The sequence below is a fragment of the Tachypleus tridentatus genome, chromosome 1 (genome assembly GCF_004210375.1).
Source record: "Tachypleus tridentatus isolate NWPU-2018 chromosome 1, ASM421037v1, whole genome shotgun sequence".
NCBI classification, from domain to species: domain Eukaryota; kingdom Metazoa; phylum Arthropoda; class Merostomata; order Xiphosura; family Limulidae; genus Tachypleus; species Tachypleus tridentatus.
In genome coordinates this window covers 96,591,493-96,610,691 of record NC_134825.1, presented here as the reverse complement: position 1 = coordinate 96,610,691, position 19,199 = coordinate 96,591,493, and the positions used below count along the sequence as shown (strand labels likewise).

Below are 19,199 nucleotides of genomic sequence, written 5' to 3'. Positions count from 1 at the left end.
GTATGCCAGCAACACCAAGAGTGAGGCATGTGTATATCTGGTTTAATTTTATTACTCATCAGGATCTCTACTTGCCTATCCTCAAATTGAAATTCTTTTTTACAGTAAATTTATCTATGAGGTGATGGGTGTGGCCAAATACATCAACTGAGAGGGCCCGACCTCCTGGATTCAAAACTGTAAATAGACTTCAAATTGGTCAAGAGATAATGAAGCTATGAGTTAAAAGTTTTCTCCTGGGAAAAAAACTCACAGCCACTCTATGTACAAACTGCTATGTTGCAGCTAAAAAATAGCAAAATTTATAATAATTTTACATAGGGCAGGTCCTTTCACACTGCAGCCATACTGAACTGACAGTTATTTTTCAATAATTTACTTGTATAATCCAGAGTAGCTATGAATTCCTTTAAATTTTAGGCAATTATCCTCATGTCCCAGCAATAGAAATTGTCCTTTCCACTTTTTCAACCTAAGTTATACTGCTGTACTATATATTTATTTGTATTTGTTTCAGAAGTTCAATCATACATCTTTTGCATATGAAATCTCAGGAGAATGGAGCGTTCTGAAGGAAAAAAGAAAATGACAAGCACAGGACTGATAACCAAAATTTAAGAAATGGACAAAATTCAAAATTAAATGTGAGTGCAATTTACACCTTCAAAACCAGAAATGGTTAGCTGTTTGAAGAATGTTTTGACTTTTTACCGAGAAACCCAACCAATACCGAGTTTTGGTATTCTAAATTTTTACTTTTATTAACATTCCTGCGATTTTTAATTTCCTACAGTAATAGAACCTCACAAAAACAAATTATCTGGAAAACATTTCTAATTTTTAATATACAGTGTTCTGACAAACTATATCAGTAAATTTTTATTTTTAACATCAGATTCCCAGTTATAGCTCATCCAAAGTTTCAACAATCTCCTGCCAAAATTCTGTAACGTTTTTTTATTGGGGGGAGGGATGGGGCGTAAATTATTACTTACCAATTTTCAAATGTTTCAGTTCTTTCATTTGACAAATAAAAGTTATTATCCTTGCAACCATGCATCGATAATTAAAAATAGTGAGTTTTGTTTTGGGATTTCCTGCAAAGCTGTCAGTACCATCCATTGCCCATTCTTGGGTTACTCTTTTATTAGTGAATAGCAAGACCAACTCTCACATTATAATCTTTACATAATTGAAAGAGTAAGCATGTTCAGTCAGATAAGGATTTAAACTCGTGACCCACAGATCAAGAGTTGGGCAAGATTTAAGAACCAGACCATGTCAGACTGAAACTAGTGAGAGAAAATATTTCCTTACTACAAACTTTTACAAGTACAATGATACTTTCATACCTATGTTACATATCATTATGAAACCCACTCACTATATATTTCCAGGCCATCAATACACTTATGTCTAGCACAAACAGAATGTTATTTCTTTGTTCATAATCTTTGCTAGACAGAAACAGAATCCATCTCACCATCCATAATGCAAACATCCCCAGTTGACCCACAGAATCCACAGTTTGCCTTTCCTAGCTCAGTTGAAGAAGTCACTGAATTTTCTAAGTTATCATTATTAAGGAATATATCTCTTTGGTTTTCACTTTTCTTCTGTTGATCAACAACTGAGGCCCATGTCCTTCCCTTGAAACCATTAACCTGTACTGAAAGTAAAAAACCAAAAAAACATATATTCCCAAAATGCATTTTCTCCCATAAATTGTAACAGCTGCAGAATGTTTGTGCAGTTTCTTTGACTCTTTGGTTAACCAAATCACTTAACCAGATTCTATTTGGAGGAACTTGAAAAGATTCATGTGTAAAATGTTTAAAAACAAACAAACCAAGAAAACTGTATACTGATGATAATAGGTGTGTTTAAAATGCTATATTTCCATGTTTGTGATACAAATGAATTAGCACAAATAAAACTAAAAAAAAACAACTTATTCTTAGATTAGTATCATACTCCTTCATTTTTAAGAAAGTTTTCTATTTTTTTTTATAGAAAACACTAGATTTTACTTTTCTAACTGGCAACCTAATCCTCAGAATTTGAATTCTTCACTAAACTTTATAAGTAGTGTAGATATAGAGTCAAAATGAAGATTTATAGCATGATAAAATAAGGTAGGCACTATTTTCCAGCCTAGTTTGTTTTACTTTTATACAGTCTCTAGTTGTAGGCTTGAAAATGTTATGCTTGTGTTTTGATTCAACTTTTTTCTGTACTTTTTTGCTGATCCATATTCCCCCTTTTAAATTATCTTGTAGTTTTAATGCCTGTTTACGAAGAATAAATTTTAAGGTGCATACTTTTGATGCAAAATACCTAACTGATTTTTAATATACAGTGTTCTGACAAACTATATCAGTAAATTATTATTTTTAACATTAGATTCCCAGTTATAGCTCATCCAAAGTTTCAACAATCTCCTGCCAAAATTCTGTAACGTTTTTTTATTTGGGGAAGGGATGGGGCATAAATTATTACTTACCAATTTTCAAATGTTTCAGTTCTTTCATTTGACAAATAAAAGTTATTATCTTTGCAACCATGCATCGATAATTGAAAATAGTGAGTTTTGTTTTGGGATTTCCTGCAAAGCTGTCAATACCATCCATTGCCCATTCTAGGGTTGTGATATAAAAATAATAATAATGATAAAACAGTAGTTAAAATATGCATTCACAGTTTAAGAGAAAGTATAAAATTCAGTAGAATAAATAACTACTCACAAGAGTAGATAAATCTGCTATAGTAATCATCTGCTGTTAGAAATCTCGCTGAAACATTTGCAGAAAACTATGAAGATAGAGTATAATAGTGAAATGAAGAAATGATAAATTCTCAATGTGATAGTTTCCAATTAATGTGCTATAAATTGTACAAATTATTTTCTAATTAACATGCATTAGTAAATCAATGTTTTTTGGGTTTTTTTCAGTAATGGAAATGAAGGGTTTAGAGAAATTCTTCAGGATGATAAAGTATTTTAAATTAATTTTGAATCTACTTTATGATATACTCAATATTGTATTCATTATTACTGTCCAAGCTTTAGTAAAATATCCATAACCAATTTTTTTTTCACGTAATGGCTTTTAACGTTATAATCAATGATAAGGCAAGAGACACTGTTATAAATATATACACTGTTTACTCTAAATAAATGAAAAGTTTCTGACCAATACAAACTACAGCATTTCCTGCTAGGAAAACGGTGTTCAAATGGTTTCAAATGACTTGTGTAGACAGCAAAGAAATTCTTAAAATTTTGGGAGTGGAAATCTTAACTTTCAAGAATAAACTCAAAAATAGCCTTACAACCTTCACAGGAGTTTGGTTAGTAGTTGTGCATAAATTGGACAGTGAGATAGGAGATCTTGAATATCATGTTGTTTTAAGTACAAGTCTAATTTTTAAAGAGTTTTTGCCCACATGTTCTCTTAGAATTTTTGTGAATTTCCTGTGTGAACTTTATTATGAATCACTGTCATGGTTTGTGATAGATATGTAGTTGTACTAAAGGAAATGTTTACAAAATCACATAAATTAATTACATTTTCCTTCAAATGGATTAATACCTTTTGTTTCTTCCTTCATATCCTAAATGTGCTTTTCTCCCAGTACATGACTTATGGCAGTCCTTCATTAAGAAATTTACTCTGTCTCTTATAAGTTGTAATAAAATTTATCTTTTCAGGATACCCAAAATATATTTATATTTAAAAACAGAGTGAAGTTATATCCTTTAGATTAAGAACTTCTAAATATCAACAAATATACTGTGAAAACCAACACTTTATGCATGTAATAAGAATATACAGAATTAGTTTGTCACTCTTGGGACTATTTCTAAATTGTTATCATGAAATTTCTGTCTAATCTGAATAACATATTTCTAACTCAAAGAAGGACAGTCTACTTTTCAAAAGTGTTTGAGTTATCAGGTTTACCATTTTGTGATGCTCATCAGCTTACACGGTAAATTTAAAAATGGTATTTACAATGATTTTTGAAAATGATTTACATCTGATCATCTTAAAAGAACACTCACTGCAGTTTAAACACATAGTTTTTTGTCTGGAAGACTATAAATGTCCAACTATGGCTAGCAAATTCATAAACACTAATGCATTTGTCAGAAATAATGAAAAAAAATCAAACCAAAATCTAAACTGGAGATTTTTAAAAAGTTGTATATAATATTAAATAAAACTTATTTTACTGAAACAATTTCATCACTTAAGTTTTTAAAAATAATATGTGGAAGAATAATCATTACTTTATTTACTATGAATTTTTAAATTCAATATTGAAATTTTGCATTCAGGCAACAGGTATACCAAAATTGGTACTTGAGGGTTAAATCTTTAAAACCATTTAAATTACTTTCTTGGAGTTGGAACCATATCTAGTGAATTTGGAAGTAAACATTTTAACATTAAGTAGATTAGTAAGCTTTTTAATAAACACTGTATGAAAAATTAATGGTTATGTTTAAGGGATTTAGAGGGATTTAATGTATTTTTAAAATATATTTTTTATTTACATTATACCTAAAAAATGAAATATAATTCTTTTTTGTCAAAGTATGAAGTAAAACAAAATAATTTGCTAAATTATGTATAAAAGGATATGAAAATATGGGGGAAGGATAAAAAGGTACTTTATTAAATAAAACTCAGTTTTTGTACATATATTGCACTGTTGTTATATTCAAACTTACTATATGTTTATTTTATCCTTATTTTACATAAAAAACTTTCATACATGGAAGTGTATGTATTTTAACACAGAATGTTGGTCAAGGAAGAAGAAGCTAACCTACTGGCTTTGTCATCTATCATACTGGGTAATTCACTAATGCTATCACACACAACTTCTCATGGCAAAAGTATGAAAGCAGACAAAAAATCTCTTTCATTGGTGAGTTGGGTGATGACACAAATTTCTCAGTTTTTGATGAAATGACCACTGACAAGAGTTTTATATGCTCTCTGAGAAGCAAAGCACTGCTGTTTCATGCACATTGTGCTATGTTTTCTCAGTCTAGAATGGTTTTTCATACCTCTTCAACAGTCTTTACAAATTTCACAAAGTTAATGATTCAAGAAAGAATGCCGATTGTTTTGTGAAACACAGATGGTTTTCACTGTATTTTATATTTTATCAACTCTCCTTCTTTCCTACATAATCAGAAAATTAGGATATAATTCATGAAATATTCCCTGTTGCATATCCTTTGAAATTTGAAGATCCAAATAAATTAAGATTAATTTTCCTTAGGGAAAAGGAGTGTGTATTTAATAATATTATACTGTCATAATTTTAGCATTAACACTATAATCAGCATAACCAAATATCTCTGCAAATATCATATTCTGTCAAATAGAACATAGCTCTAAGAAGTTACAAAAGATGTTTCCTTATTATCCAAATTAATGTAAAAAATGTTCATGCCACTGTTCACACCTTTAATATTCTTGATCTTAGGCGTTAAAGTTTTCATTTTACCTATTCTTGTATTACTTTATTATAGCAAATGGAATGGTATTCTGTCATTTTTAAACATTTATTTCTTGGCACTAGTCATACAAAATGATGTTTTGCATGTAGTCACATGACTGTGGTGAATAACTATGGCAATACCAAAACCACACATTATACAGCTGATTCTGGAAAGTTAAATGAAGTTAATCAGTTTAGAGATACAGTTGGTGATTAAATATTATTGGGCTAAATAATGGAATGAATCTCTTCGTACTTTCGTGCAAGTGTGAATTTTTTAGAAATTGTGAATGCTTGAGAATATAAATAATATTTCATTTCTGCATGTGAATGATACAAATCTATGTTTTTATGACTATCAACTATTAGTATGGTTTAGTGCTAATGTTACAAAGATCTACGTAATGATTGGATCAAGAATTCAATACTTCACATCCATGCAGAAAAGAATTTGAATTTTATAACAAAGACTTCACTCACAAGCATATGCTCTTAGACGAGGTCGACTTGGGGAAGAAGGAATACTGCCAGAGATCATTTCTGTGACATGTTCCAATTCATCTGGTCCTGCTGTTACAGTAATTTTATGCCTAAAATCTGTATTAAAAAACAAACAAATTATTTTTTGTTTTCATGATCTCCACTTAATTCAACATCATTGTACTAAACTTTATTTTCATAATAATTTAAGACTGGCAGTGAATACATCTAAGTATATATAAAGTTTAGTACACTATACTGAAATAATTTTGGAGGCTTACAACATCATTAAAGTGCATGTTGCTACACCCAGTCTACGTTTATTTCATGATATGCATCTTAAAAGCAGTCTTGTAATATAGTATCCACTAAAAAAGCCTCTGTTCAAATCACACCCCTTCCTATTTAAAATTTTCCACATGCTATCTTATATACGAAACAGTAGTTTTCTAGTATCTCTTTTAACAGTTTGATTACATAGATATTGACAGATGCTGTATCCAGTGACTTGTCATATATGTTTTTATACAAAATATCACAAGCATCTAGTTTATTCTCCATCTGCTTTAGATATGTGACAGTTGAATGCTATTAAAGTGATATGTCACTTTTCTGGATGAAGATCTTTCTTTTTACATTGTACAATGCTGCCTGGAACAATTGGAACATTCCTACTATTGACCTTTTTTTTTCCCTTCAAGGTACCTCATTAATACAAGATGTCATACTCTGCTTACCATGGCTTGTATATAATTTGTTGCAGGTCTCTTTCCAAATGATCTTAGAATCTCAAGTTGATTCATATTCTTTTACTTTCCAATGCCAGTAATTACAAGGAATATTCCAACTAGAAATTTCTAAATCACTCACTGTAATACATCTTTATAATCTGATTGTATGAATGTTTCACATTAAAAATGGATGCTATATAAAGGTCTTTAAAGCAATGAGTATTAGGGGATATTACACCACACTCAAAGCCCAAGTAATATCAAAATGTAATTCTCAAACATTCCTCCCCACAGAAACTTTGCATCAGCTGTAATTATCATGTCATTTGCTGTTGCAGGTATTCAAAATCATTTTAATACAATGTACTCAACTCTCTGTATTTTACTGAAATGTGACATAAAAATGGGACAAGAAGTTACTATAAATATCAAACTGCTACTACATTTTATCAGGATATTTTCCAGTAACTCTAAAGCACACACTTAATTTTTCCTAAAAATGCTAATGTAAAAGATCCCACAATTAATAACCTACTCAATTATTAATAAATACTTTTATGTGAATGTCAGAAAGTGTACAATAATATGCCAACTATGCTAAGATACAGCAATATAGTGTATCATTTTCATATTTACATATATCATCACACTATACAATATCTATCTAAAGGTCAGTAACATCATGACGTATTTTGGTTTTCATCAGTCACATGATACAGTATCTACCACATGGACAGTAATATCATGATTACAATTTTTGTGTTTTAGTTAAGTCATCTATATGTAAAGATGGGTGATTCAATCAATTACTTAGGAGGAGTGATTACAATGATTAGTCTCATATAAACTAACTAATTAATGTCATGAAAATAATCAACTTATCAGAATTAATGTTTCCAATTATTTCAAGAGTCAATCAAAATTATGATTAAATTCTGTTTTGAAAATAACCAATTAAAAAATTTTAGGTTTTCACTCGTCTACTGTTTTTGATTATTCCAACTACCCATGTAATCAGCATGCTTCCATTAAGTTTGTTAAGCATCAACCTACAAGATGTAGGGAATGTTTTTTGAGTTTAATCCCCGTTGTTTAAGATATTTAGTGTTCTTGTAACAGACCTGTTACACGATTGAAGTTTTTGTCATTTTGAAATTAGATTTCTCAGGAGAAAGATGTTTGTGTTGTTACACAGCTAGCTTTAAGAAAGATAAATAATATTGTGAAAATGAAATACCATAGCAGTTAACATGAAGAAGTTAAACATCATTGTTTCTTGTTAACACAATAGCATTGTATTATCTGGACAGACTTTGTAGTTTTATTCTTCATTTTCTAATGGTTTTCAAACTTTGTAAAATTAAGTTATAATTATCAAAATTTATTTTACAAAATAAATTGATGCTATTCAAATTTCTTTTCTGTTCAACTTTAAATTTAATAAGCTGAAGAACATTAAGAAAAATACTAGCTTTTCACTTTCATTAAGTACTTTTCTCTGTAATGAATAAAATTATTTATGGTTATTCACTTCCCCTGACATGTTACAAACTATTTGAATAATTGTGTAGTCATATAGAATGTTTAAAACATTAACAGTGTCAAAGTAGAAATGCTAGATTCTTTTTAAAGTAATTAGCAGTTTCATTTTTAAATGTTATTAAATCAGTGTTTAAAGGTGAGATTGAGAAAGTGTTACTTTTTTCTTGTACAAATAACTATTGCTATACATAAAGTATCACAAAATTATGTAGATTCTGTAAACGTATAAAAGTAGTAAGACAACTGATTGGTTGGTTATTCAATAGCAAGGCCACATATGGTTATTTACTGCATACACCATGGAGAATTGATTGAATGATTGATTTAAGGTTTTATGGCACAAAGCAGGTAGGCAATCTGTGCCAAACATCCAGTAAAAAGGTAAAAATAAATTAAATGTGGTAAAATACATAAAAGCAGGCATGCCAATGACATTTATGAAAAAAAGAGGAAAAGGTATATAGCCTGGCGCCAGAGGTGCCTGACTAGGGAGGTCCAGGGGCATATAACTTTCATTTACAGTTTTTAGCAGATTGATTTATTCTTTTAATTTGCATTCATTTTTTAGAAGATATATCAAAATATCTAAAATTAACAAATAAAATAAAAAGTAAATAAATGAAATTTAAGATTGTTTATTTGCTATTTATTCAGTTTAATTTTTTTTCTAAATCAAAATATATTAGTAATATGAGTTAATAAAGCCAAAATAACTCAGTAAATATTTCAAATACAAATCATTTCATTATTATCCTTTTTGTCATCAATAACATCATCATCATCAACTACTGGTATGCTGCCAATTAAATGTTTTACAGTCATTGCCAATAACTACTTCTCTGCTGCATATATTCCATACAATTTTCAAATCACATAAAACTACTCTTTTGACTAATCATGACTACCTACAGTTCAAATTGTTCATTTATGCAATCTTGTCATTATACTACTGGTACCTTAATGTCAGTGAATTTTCCATTCTTTCACAAATTGACAATACAAACTAAAACAGCATATGAAGGAAAGCTATGATATTGCTTAAAAATTCAACTACTGATATGGTTCAATATTAAACTACTGATATCAGTGATATGCCTCAGAAATTAAATTTTGTACAGTCACTGACATCAACAACTACTGCTCTGCTGCATGTATTCCATTAAAATTTCAAATTACTTAAAATTACTCTACATGACTACCTACAGTAAAACTTGTTCATCTATACAATCTTGTCAGTAAATTACTGGTACCTCAATATCAGTATATTTTTCATTTTTTCACAATACAAACTGAAACAGCAAATCAAGGAAAGCTTTGACATTGCTTCAAAATAAAATTAATGATATGCTTTAAAATAAACCACTGGCACTGTATGCTGCAGATAATAATAAAATGTTTTTCAGTCACTGATATAAACTTCTGCTCTGCTGCATAAATTACAGTCAAATTTCAAATCACTTAATTTCCTTTAATCAATCTTGGCTACTTTCCTCTTTTTCGAGACAAGGGTTTCTAGTGCTCTCTTCTGAGCTTTCTTTCTCTCCTTCTCTGAATGGGCAGCTCTCTGTGCCTCTGCGGCATTCTGGACTTTTTCTTTAGCCAAGGTGGCTGGGCCAGATTTCACAGAACCATAGGCCTCAAGCCTTTCTGCCCTTTTCTTCTGATTCTCTCCCAGCTTTGAGGTATACTTTGAAGCTGCTGATCCAATGTCCTTACACATTTTCTTGTCTACAGGATCAAAATGAACATCTTTCCTTTTAAACATTTCAATCGCTGTTGTTTCTTTGGAGCATAGAGAATAGTTTATCGTCTGGTATGCACACGATACCAGACCACGAGACTACCTCCAAGATGGCGGTCAGATTTTTTTCCTGCAATAAACATTGCAGGAAAAAATAGGATTTCTCCTCAAAAACCACCTACCTGGCCCCCAAATCGCTCATATTTCTCCTCGAATTTACACGAATCTCGTGGGTGATCGTTGGCCGTTTGAAAACTGCGGAAATCCACGTTTCAGCGGAAAAATGGCACGCATGTAAAAGGAAATGAAGGTAAAACAAAAAAAGCATAAAATCAATGTTAACACCACATCTACAATGTTAATAGAGAAAGCAGAGTAAGAGAAATTGTGAAAGACTTTCTCTAGCAAAATGGTAATGATCTTAACCTGCCAGGAAAACTAACAGGTAAGTACAAGAACCACCGTCAGTCACCTGAAGTTGGCCTTTCCAGTCCTGATTCCGGGTTATGTTGTCATAACAGCCATAATCAGAAGGTAAAATAAGAAAAGTGGTAAAAGACATATAGCAAAATCGTAATACAAATTAGCCAAATGTCCTGTGAAAAGATAAAAGTAAAGTAAATGTATTAAAATTCATAAAAGGAAACAAAGGAAAAAACAAAACAGCAATTAAAAACCAATGTTGACATCCAGTCTACAAAGTTGTAAAGGACTTCCTGAAGCAGAGTGGTAATGATCATAACCCACCAGGAAGACTAAGAGGTAAGTACAAGAACCACCGTCAGTCACCTGAAGTTGGTCTTTCCAGTCCTGATTCCGGGTTATGTGTCATTATGGCCAGTACTAAAAGGTAAAGTAATAAAAGTGTTAAATGACATGCAGCAAAAGTATAATAACAACTCGCCAGGACAACTAACGGGTAGTTCAAACAGTAGCGTAAGTCACCTGAAGTTGGCCTTTCCAGTCCTGGTGTCGAGTTATTTAATGTTCTGGCCATTTTCCAATGTCAAATTGAACTAGAGAGAATGAAACTGTGACAAGGGAACCACAATTAAAAAGGTGTAATGAATAAATATCCAACACTTAAAATAGTGCCGTCGTTGAGAGTCGTAACAATGGCAAGCAAGTAAAATGTGGCTGATAGTGATTTGAGTGTTACACAAACTACACACTGGTGTATCAGTTCCAAATAAAAGAATACACATTGGTCACAGTTTTTTAACTCATCGTTGTCTAGTTAGAACAACTTCCTCCTTCCGAACCTTATGGAAGCAAGATGGCCAAAGTCCAAAATAGGGTTTTATTTGGAAAAGCTTGTTTTCGCGTTGCTCACTCCAAGTGGACTGCCAGCTGGCATGGAGCCGAGCCTTGAATACAAGACCATAGTCCATGTACGGAATAAACACAGTGGTGATAGTGCCGGAGCAGATAGATTTAGCTGCCGTGTCTGCAAGCTCGTTCCCGCTTATACCAATATGGCCTGGTATCCAGAAAAACTGGATAGAAGTAGCAGTTAATGAGAAATGGGCCAGTCGGTTTTGAATATCAGCGAGAACAGGGTGTGAGCCAACGTGTAGCGATTCCAGGGCCAGTATAGAACTAAGCGAGTTAGTATAAATAGTGCAGTTGGAGTACTGCTCAGCTTCAATATGATCCAGGGCAAGAGATATGGCATACAGTTCAGCAGTGAACACAGAAGCTGTAGAGGAGATTCTGCACGCAACCACCGAACCATAGCAGAGCCCACTGAATTACCTGATTTGGAAACATCTGTATAAATGGGAACGGAATGATTGTTTGAAAGATGTTCATTAAATAAATGACGGTACATCCAATGTGGAGTATCTGCCTTTTTCAGATGACTGAAAGAAAGGTCACATTTGGGGGCTGTAATGAGCCATGATGGGATGGGCTGACCTGTGGAATGTGCAATGTTATCCAAGCACAGACCCAAGTCATCCAATTGCACCTGGATGCAAAGCCAAACGGAGCAATGGCAGATCGTCTGTTCTGAAAAAGTATGGGCCACTAAGGAAGGAAAACATATCCCCATGTGGAATGCTTTGGTAAGGAACGAAGTTTCGAAGAATATGGTAATGACAGTTGCAAACAGCAAAGGTGCAGAGGAGGTTCATGAGATTCAACATATAAGCTTTGAACTGGAGAGGTACAGAAAGCCCCAGTGCAGAGTCGAAGTCCTTGGTAATCAATGGAGTCTAGTATCTTTAAGGTCAAGGGTCTGGCAGAGCCATAGACCATTGATCCATATTCGAGTTTTGATCGAATAAAAGCACAATATACCTTTAACATAGAACACTGATCTGCTCCCCAACTGGTAGTAGGGAGGACATGGAGGATGTTCAGTGCTCTTGTGCATTTGATCCGTAGCTGCTTTAAGTGTGGTATAAAGGTCAGCTTATGGTCAAAGATAAGCCCCAAGAACTTGGTCTCAGGGACCACTGGCAGTGAAACTTCACCATACGGAGTTCAGGATCATAATGGATACCCCGTTGGTGGCAAAAGTGCATACAAACGATTTTAGAGAGAGAAACATTAAAGCCGTTTGCTGTAGTCTACTTCAGTACATGATTGAGGGCAGTTTGAAGTTGCCGCTCAATATATCTTATGTTCGAAGACTGACACGAGATGTGAAAGTCATCAACATAGAGCCCGTTTGCAACAGTGAGAGGGAGTTGTTCAGTGATGGCATTTATCTTTATACTGAAAAAAGTGACACTCAAAACACAGCCCTGAGAGACCCCAAGTTCCTATACAAAAGAACGAGAAAGTGTCGAACCCACACAAACTTGGAATCTCCTGTCTATTAAAAATTTTTTAATAAACATGGGTAAATGGCCATGTAACCCATATGTATGGAGGTCTTGCAAAATGCCATACCTCCATGTTGTGTCATAAGCCTTCTCAATGTCAAAGAATATTGAAACAAGATGTTTGTGTTTGAGAAAGGCTTCTCTGATTGATGTTTCATGTCGATTCAGGTGGTCCGTGGTGGAATGCTGTCGTCGAAACCCATACTGGGTGGGTGAGAGGAGGTTGTTTGTTTCGAGGAACCAAACAAGACGAGCATTAACCATCCTCTCTAAGGTTTTATAGAGACAGTTTGTCAAAGCAATTGCACGGTAGTGTGAAGGAATCTTGGGATCTTTCCCAGGTTTAGAGAAAGGTAAGATAATAGCCGAGCACCAGGCATCAAGAAAAACATTCTCCTGCCACATTCAGTTAAAAACAATTAGAAGAATATCAAGAAAGAGATAGCGCAGCATGTCATAGTGTACATCATCAGGTCCACCAGTGTAAAGTTACAATTATAGTCAAAAAGACAGTCAGTTCGAAAGGAAAGAGGTGAATGCTCTGCCCGAATCTTGATGGCCAAGAAGATGGAGGAACAAGCAGAAGTGCTAGATACAAAAGCTTTCACCTAGAGTATCAGCAATGCTCCTGACATCAGCTACCTCTTGGCCATTAGAGAGTAAGATGGAGAGGGGAACAGAATTGTAGTGCCCACTGACCTTTCGAATCGTGTCCCATATGACCTTGGAACCGGTGGTAGATATGCTAGTTGTAAACTTAATCCAAGATTTCTTCTGGCTTTGATGCCTTACCCTCCTGGCATATGCATGGGCCTGTTGGAAGGCGATGCGGTTCGAAAGTGTAGTATATCTACGGAAAGTATCCCAGGCCGGTTTTTGAGCCTTCCGTGCCGACTGGCAGTCAGGATTCCACCACAGGTTGAGGTTTTAGGAATACACTGAGCAGCTGCTTGTATAATACAGTCAATTACGCGGCCACACAGTCATCTATTGATGGCTGATTCACGATGGCAGGATCAAGTTCTGCGAGAGCAGTGAAAGTGGACCAGTCTGCCTGATCCAGCTTCCACCGGGGCACGTGGGTAGGGTGGCATTGACCACGGCCAGTCTCTCTCAAAACTATAGGAAAATGATCACTGCCTTGTGGAAAACTGTCAACCCTCCATGAAAAATGGGAGAATAATGAAGGGGAGCAAACTGAGAGATCAATAGCAGTAAAGGACTGACTAGGTGCATGAAAATAAGTGGAAGAACCAGTATTGAAAAGAGACAGATTGTGATCAGAGAGCATATGCTCTACAGAGGGACCCCTCCCATTAATAACAGCACTTCCCCAGAGGGGATGATGTTCATTAAAGTCCCCAGGATTAGAAATGGAGATGGCAACTGTTCAATGAGAGCATCAAGGTCTGATTGATCCATTTTCGGTACCCACTGACCCCACCCACCATGGAGCCCAACGAGGGGATGCACTACAATGTCATGCAAGGGCATTGCAGCAACGCCAGGGCTTCATAAGCACCAAACCCAAATATCAGCATCAGACACAATGTCCACAATACCCATTGAGAACTTCCAACACTGGTACTTGGTTGACTCTAGTCCAAGTGGACCAGCCGATTGACCCAAGGGGGGCCACCCAAAGGCTGCCCGTCTACAGGAATTCAAGGCCAAACTGGTGTGTTAGGTTTGGACCACTCAACCACTAGGATCCTCTCCTCCCCTTCACAGGTCACCACACACGGCAAACACGTGGGTGGATGTTTAGATCCCAGAGGAGGTAAACTGAAAGAACGGAACCTTCCCTGGGAGGTCCCCTCACCACGTACAGGAATCCACACTGAGGGGCCATGGAGAATTGAACCCCAGATTTTAGTAGTGTAAATCTGTAAACTTATTACTGTCCTACCAGGGTCCCCAGTAGGATGCTATATTTTAATATTTAATCCTCTTTACAGTTATGACAAAGTGTTCTTACCTCTGCAGCCCGAGTGGTTTTTTGCTCATAACTTAAAAAGTATCACAAGTAGGCTAATAGAAGTATAATATACTACAAATATTATACTAACACACATCTACATAAATTGTTATGTAAATTAAATAACAAATAAACTATTTGTAAACAAATAACGAAAAATAGGAGGAGCAGAAAGTGTTCGTACAGTTCAGAACGTGTGAAAAAACTTATATTCCCGTAAAAATTGTGTTTAGTTTGGCAAATAAACTACATTATACCATTCCAGAACTAGACACTGGATTCATAATTATTGAAATTTAGCCAGCAAAAAATGTACTTCCAACAATTTAGCGCCGTCTCCGTCATTATCTGATTGGTCATCATGACGAACAGGAAACAACTGTCCAGTGATTTAAAAAACCGAATTATTGTAAAATACAAGTCTCGTGTCTCTTTCTGGTATTGCTACACAACTTAATGTGCCAAAATTTACTGTTCAAAGCATAATTTCCAAGTTTAAGCTTACAGGATCAACTACTAACCTCCCTTGTTCCAAACACCCCACCAAAATTCCAGAGAGAACCAAGAGGAAGGTTCTCAGAGAAGCTAGTAGGAACCCTCGTTTAACACGTAATGACATACAGAAACTGGTAAAGGAAACTGGGGTTGAAGTAAGCACCTCTACAGTTACGAACATGTTACGCTCTTCTGGGTTCAAAGCATGCCGTCCTCGTAGAACTCCATATTTAAAGCCTGTTCATTTGGAAACACAATTGAGGTATGCAAGAAAGCATGTAGATAAACCCTTTACCTATTGGAAGAGTATTCTTTGGTCAGGCAAGACTAAAATCGAGCTTTTCAGCCACAATGATGTTCGCAATATTTTCTGTAAGAAGGGAGAACGAATTCTTCCAAAGAACACTATCCCTACAGTTAAACATGGAGATGGCTCGATCATGCTACAGGGTTCCTTCAGCTCTTCTGGTGTAGGCAGCCTTCACCGCGTCAACGAAATCATGAAGAAAGAAGAGTACGTTGATATATTAGGCATTTATATCAAGAATGATGCTCGGAACTTGCAGCTTGGGCGTCATTGGATCTTCCAGCACGACAATGACCCTAAGCACACTATCGAAATATGTGCAATCCTGGTTGCAGAGGAACCATATAAGTGTTCTGGAGTGGTCATTGCAGTCACCTGATTTCAACCCAATTGAAAACGTTTGGCATGAGTTGATGACAAGGGTTCGTCAGCGTCATCCGAAAAACTTACAAGAGTTGGAGGCCTACTGTAAAAAAGAATGGAAGAAAATACCAGTCGAGTACTGTAAAACGATCATAGAAGGCTACAAGGAGAGATTGCACCACGTAATTCATCTGAAAGGCTACACAACTGACCATCAAAGTAGATGCACGAACACTTTCTGCCCCTCCTTTGTTTGGTTATTTGTTTATAAACAGTTCATTTATCATTCAATTTACATAAAAATTTATTAAAATGTGTGTTAGTTTAATATTTATAATACACTACACTTTCATTATCCTAATCATGATACTTTTTAAGTTATGAGGAAAAAACTACTAACAACACAGGGGTACGAACAGTTTCTGTCGCAACTGTATACCAACATATACGTAAATGGAACTTGGCATATTTCAGAGTTCCTAGTTCCAAAGATAATACTGCCATAAGCAGCATGAGATCACACCAGTAATTTAGACTACTCTAATGTAATTATATACCAAGCTAGGTTTCCTTTATGTAATGTATTTGTGGGGTATATGTGCATGTATATGAAAAATATTGATGTGTTTTAAAAATCTATTGCATCGTATTGTAAACAGTACAACTATAAAATCAATTTATTTCTAAAACTGTGCCAGAGTACTTTTTTCTATTTAAACCTTATTCTATGTTTGACAAGCTGATGACTGTATTTTCTTAGGTTTATTCCTATTTTGTCTACTCCCATTGGTGATAGATTAAATGGGAGTAGACAAACTGGGATGTTACTCTGCTGGAATGCATCAACAGCTAGTTCAAATTAAAAGTGATTAAATTATTATTTTTACATTAATATTTACATTTGGAAATCCCCACAACTGTTTATGATGTTTCCACTTTATTTATAACTTAAATATGTATAATCATAATTTCATGTATTTTCTTGTCTGTCACAGTCTTGTAATCAATTTAGTAGTAATACCTATTTGTTAAATGTATAATCCATAAGTAATGTTAATAGCTTGTTGAAAAATGAGTGGCAGGATGACATTTTTACAAATGCAAGGTTGACACGAAATGCAATTCTCCTTCTCTGCCAGTAACACTATGTGATAAAAAAAAAAGAGAGAAAATAAGCAATGAAAGAACCTCCGAGCAGGCCATAGTTTCTTACCATCCGACACATTTTCCATGTTTAACAGATTAAGCAACATTCAAAACATTTTATACTTTTGTAATGTTTATATTTTGAACTTTTATTTCTCCTATCATAAATAGGTAAACCATACAATATCGTTTGGAATATGACATTCCACATTTCATCTTACCAAAGGTAAAATCTGAAAATATAATTGTCACATACAGATATATTATGTTTTGATTCATCACATTCTCTGTTGGGGATTGAAGTTTCTTCTATTACAGGCTCATCAACAGAGAATGGGATAGCAAACCAAAAACATATGGTAAAGCCTCTCATTAAGTCAACTCAAAAATAGAGTTTAAAAGGACTTAATACTCCATAAATTTTATAAGGCTAGAAAATGTAAACACTGTTGTTGTAACAAATAACTGATATAGGAATAAACCCTTCTGTTGTTTCTAAATTTTAAACAATGCAGTTAAGTATAGTTGGTCTAATGCATAATACCAAATATTTTCTTTTGTTTTCAGAGATCATACTGTAGAGTTCCTTCCTTACTGACATCAACTTTATAATTACTAATTTTCTGATTTTATATGTTACATAATATAGTACCTACCTGAAAAAGGTAACATCATCACAATCACTTTCATAAAAAAGTTACATGACAAAATGCCTACCTGATGTAAAGAAGCATCATGACTACCACTGTTTTGTTTTTATAAGTTACATAATACAGTTCCTGGACATCAAAACTTCAACTACCTTTTTAATTTTTTTCAGAAGCAATTGTGAAGCATTTCTTACAAAAAAAATTTTAATACTATTATTATCTTACCTAACTTTTATGTTCCGATTACTTTTATAATCATAAATAAAAAATACATATGAAAAACATAAAATAAAGTTCCTATCTAGATCTTTTTTTTTCTTTAACTGTGAATGAAATTTAACCCTACTCTTTTATACTAATACTACCACACCCAGTTTAGCCTTATTCAATTAAATAATTCACCTAAGAACACAGAATAATAACATGCAAAAAATAGACAATGCCCCTTAACTATTACAAATTTTTTGGCCATTAATTATGTGAGAAGAGCTGTTAAAAATTCAGCTAAGGGAATAAAACTTAAACTGGAAGCAAAATAGAAAAATCTCTGTACAGAAAACAATGTAATATAATATTTAACTCGATGTATTGAAATGTTGGCCTTTATTAGTTATAAATACTACAGTATTAAACATCAAGGCAATTCTTGAAAAAATAGAATGTGACAAGTGGGCATGGCAAGAGGGGTCTGATTTTCTGGTATATGACAGAGCAACAACATATGATTAAAGGCCATTAAAATTATGCTTTGCCTGAGTAATAACAGTATTATAAAAAGTAATTTATGTTAAAATATGTACTTTTGGACAGATGTCAAATATATAAAAGGTAAAATGTGGATATTCAGACAAATGCTGAGAATATCTTACAAAGCCAGTCACCAGTGATAAGGTACTTGGAAGGATAAATGCTAGAAGAACACTACTTAATGCAATAAAACAGAAGTGTGTGGATATTATGGTCATGTGTTCAGAATGCAAAAAATATTACTAAAGGGCAAGATCAGACAAAGGAGGAGACCAAGATGATACTGGATGAAATCATACATTAATGGGTGTGACTGGACTGTGCAGGATGCATCATAGTGCCACAGCAAAGGATGGCATGAAACACCATGATGATGAATCTTCTGTGAAAGGATGCCAATTCCAGAACAAACTAACAGATGGATTTTAAATTATTTTTTTTACGTAAGGATTTAGGCATTATGACATTCAAGTTATGTTTTCACCTTCTAATATGTTTCTCAGTTCCCATAATTCTAAACAAACTATAAATGTTTTTTTTTTTCACCAGTTATTTTGTTTTATATTTGTAACAGCAGACATAACAACTTAAGGCTTCAATATTGTCATTAACATGCTTATAAACATGTAAAACAATATAGAATTTTGGTAAATAAGAAGTTTGAAAAA

At 33.8% G+C, this 19,199-nt stretch overlaps 1 protein-coding gene across 3 annotated transcripts in view; it reads right to left on the bottom strand.

Annotated features, from left to right (window-relative positions):
- The window catches only part of LOC143256383 (mitogen-activated protein kinase kinase kinase 9-like), a 65,363-nt gene that overhangs the window by 6,216 nt on the left and 39,948 nt on the right, over window positions 1–19,199 (bottom strand). For all 3 annotated transcript variants that reach the window (XM_076513573.1, XM_076513565.1, XM_076513582.1), the window contains exons 7-8: window positions 6,001–6,117; window positions 1,484–1,669 (exon numbers count right to left, since the gene is read on the bottom strand). In XM_076513573.1, coding sequence (XP_076369688.1) covers window positions 1,484–1,669; window positions 6,001–6,117 — 303 coding nt within the window. The remainder of the gene's footprint in view (window positions 1–1,483; window positions 1,670–6,000; window positions 6,118–19,199) is intronic.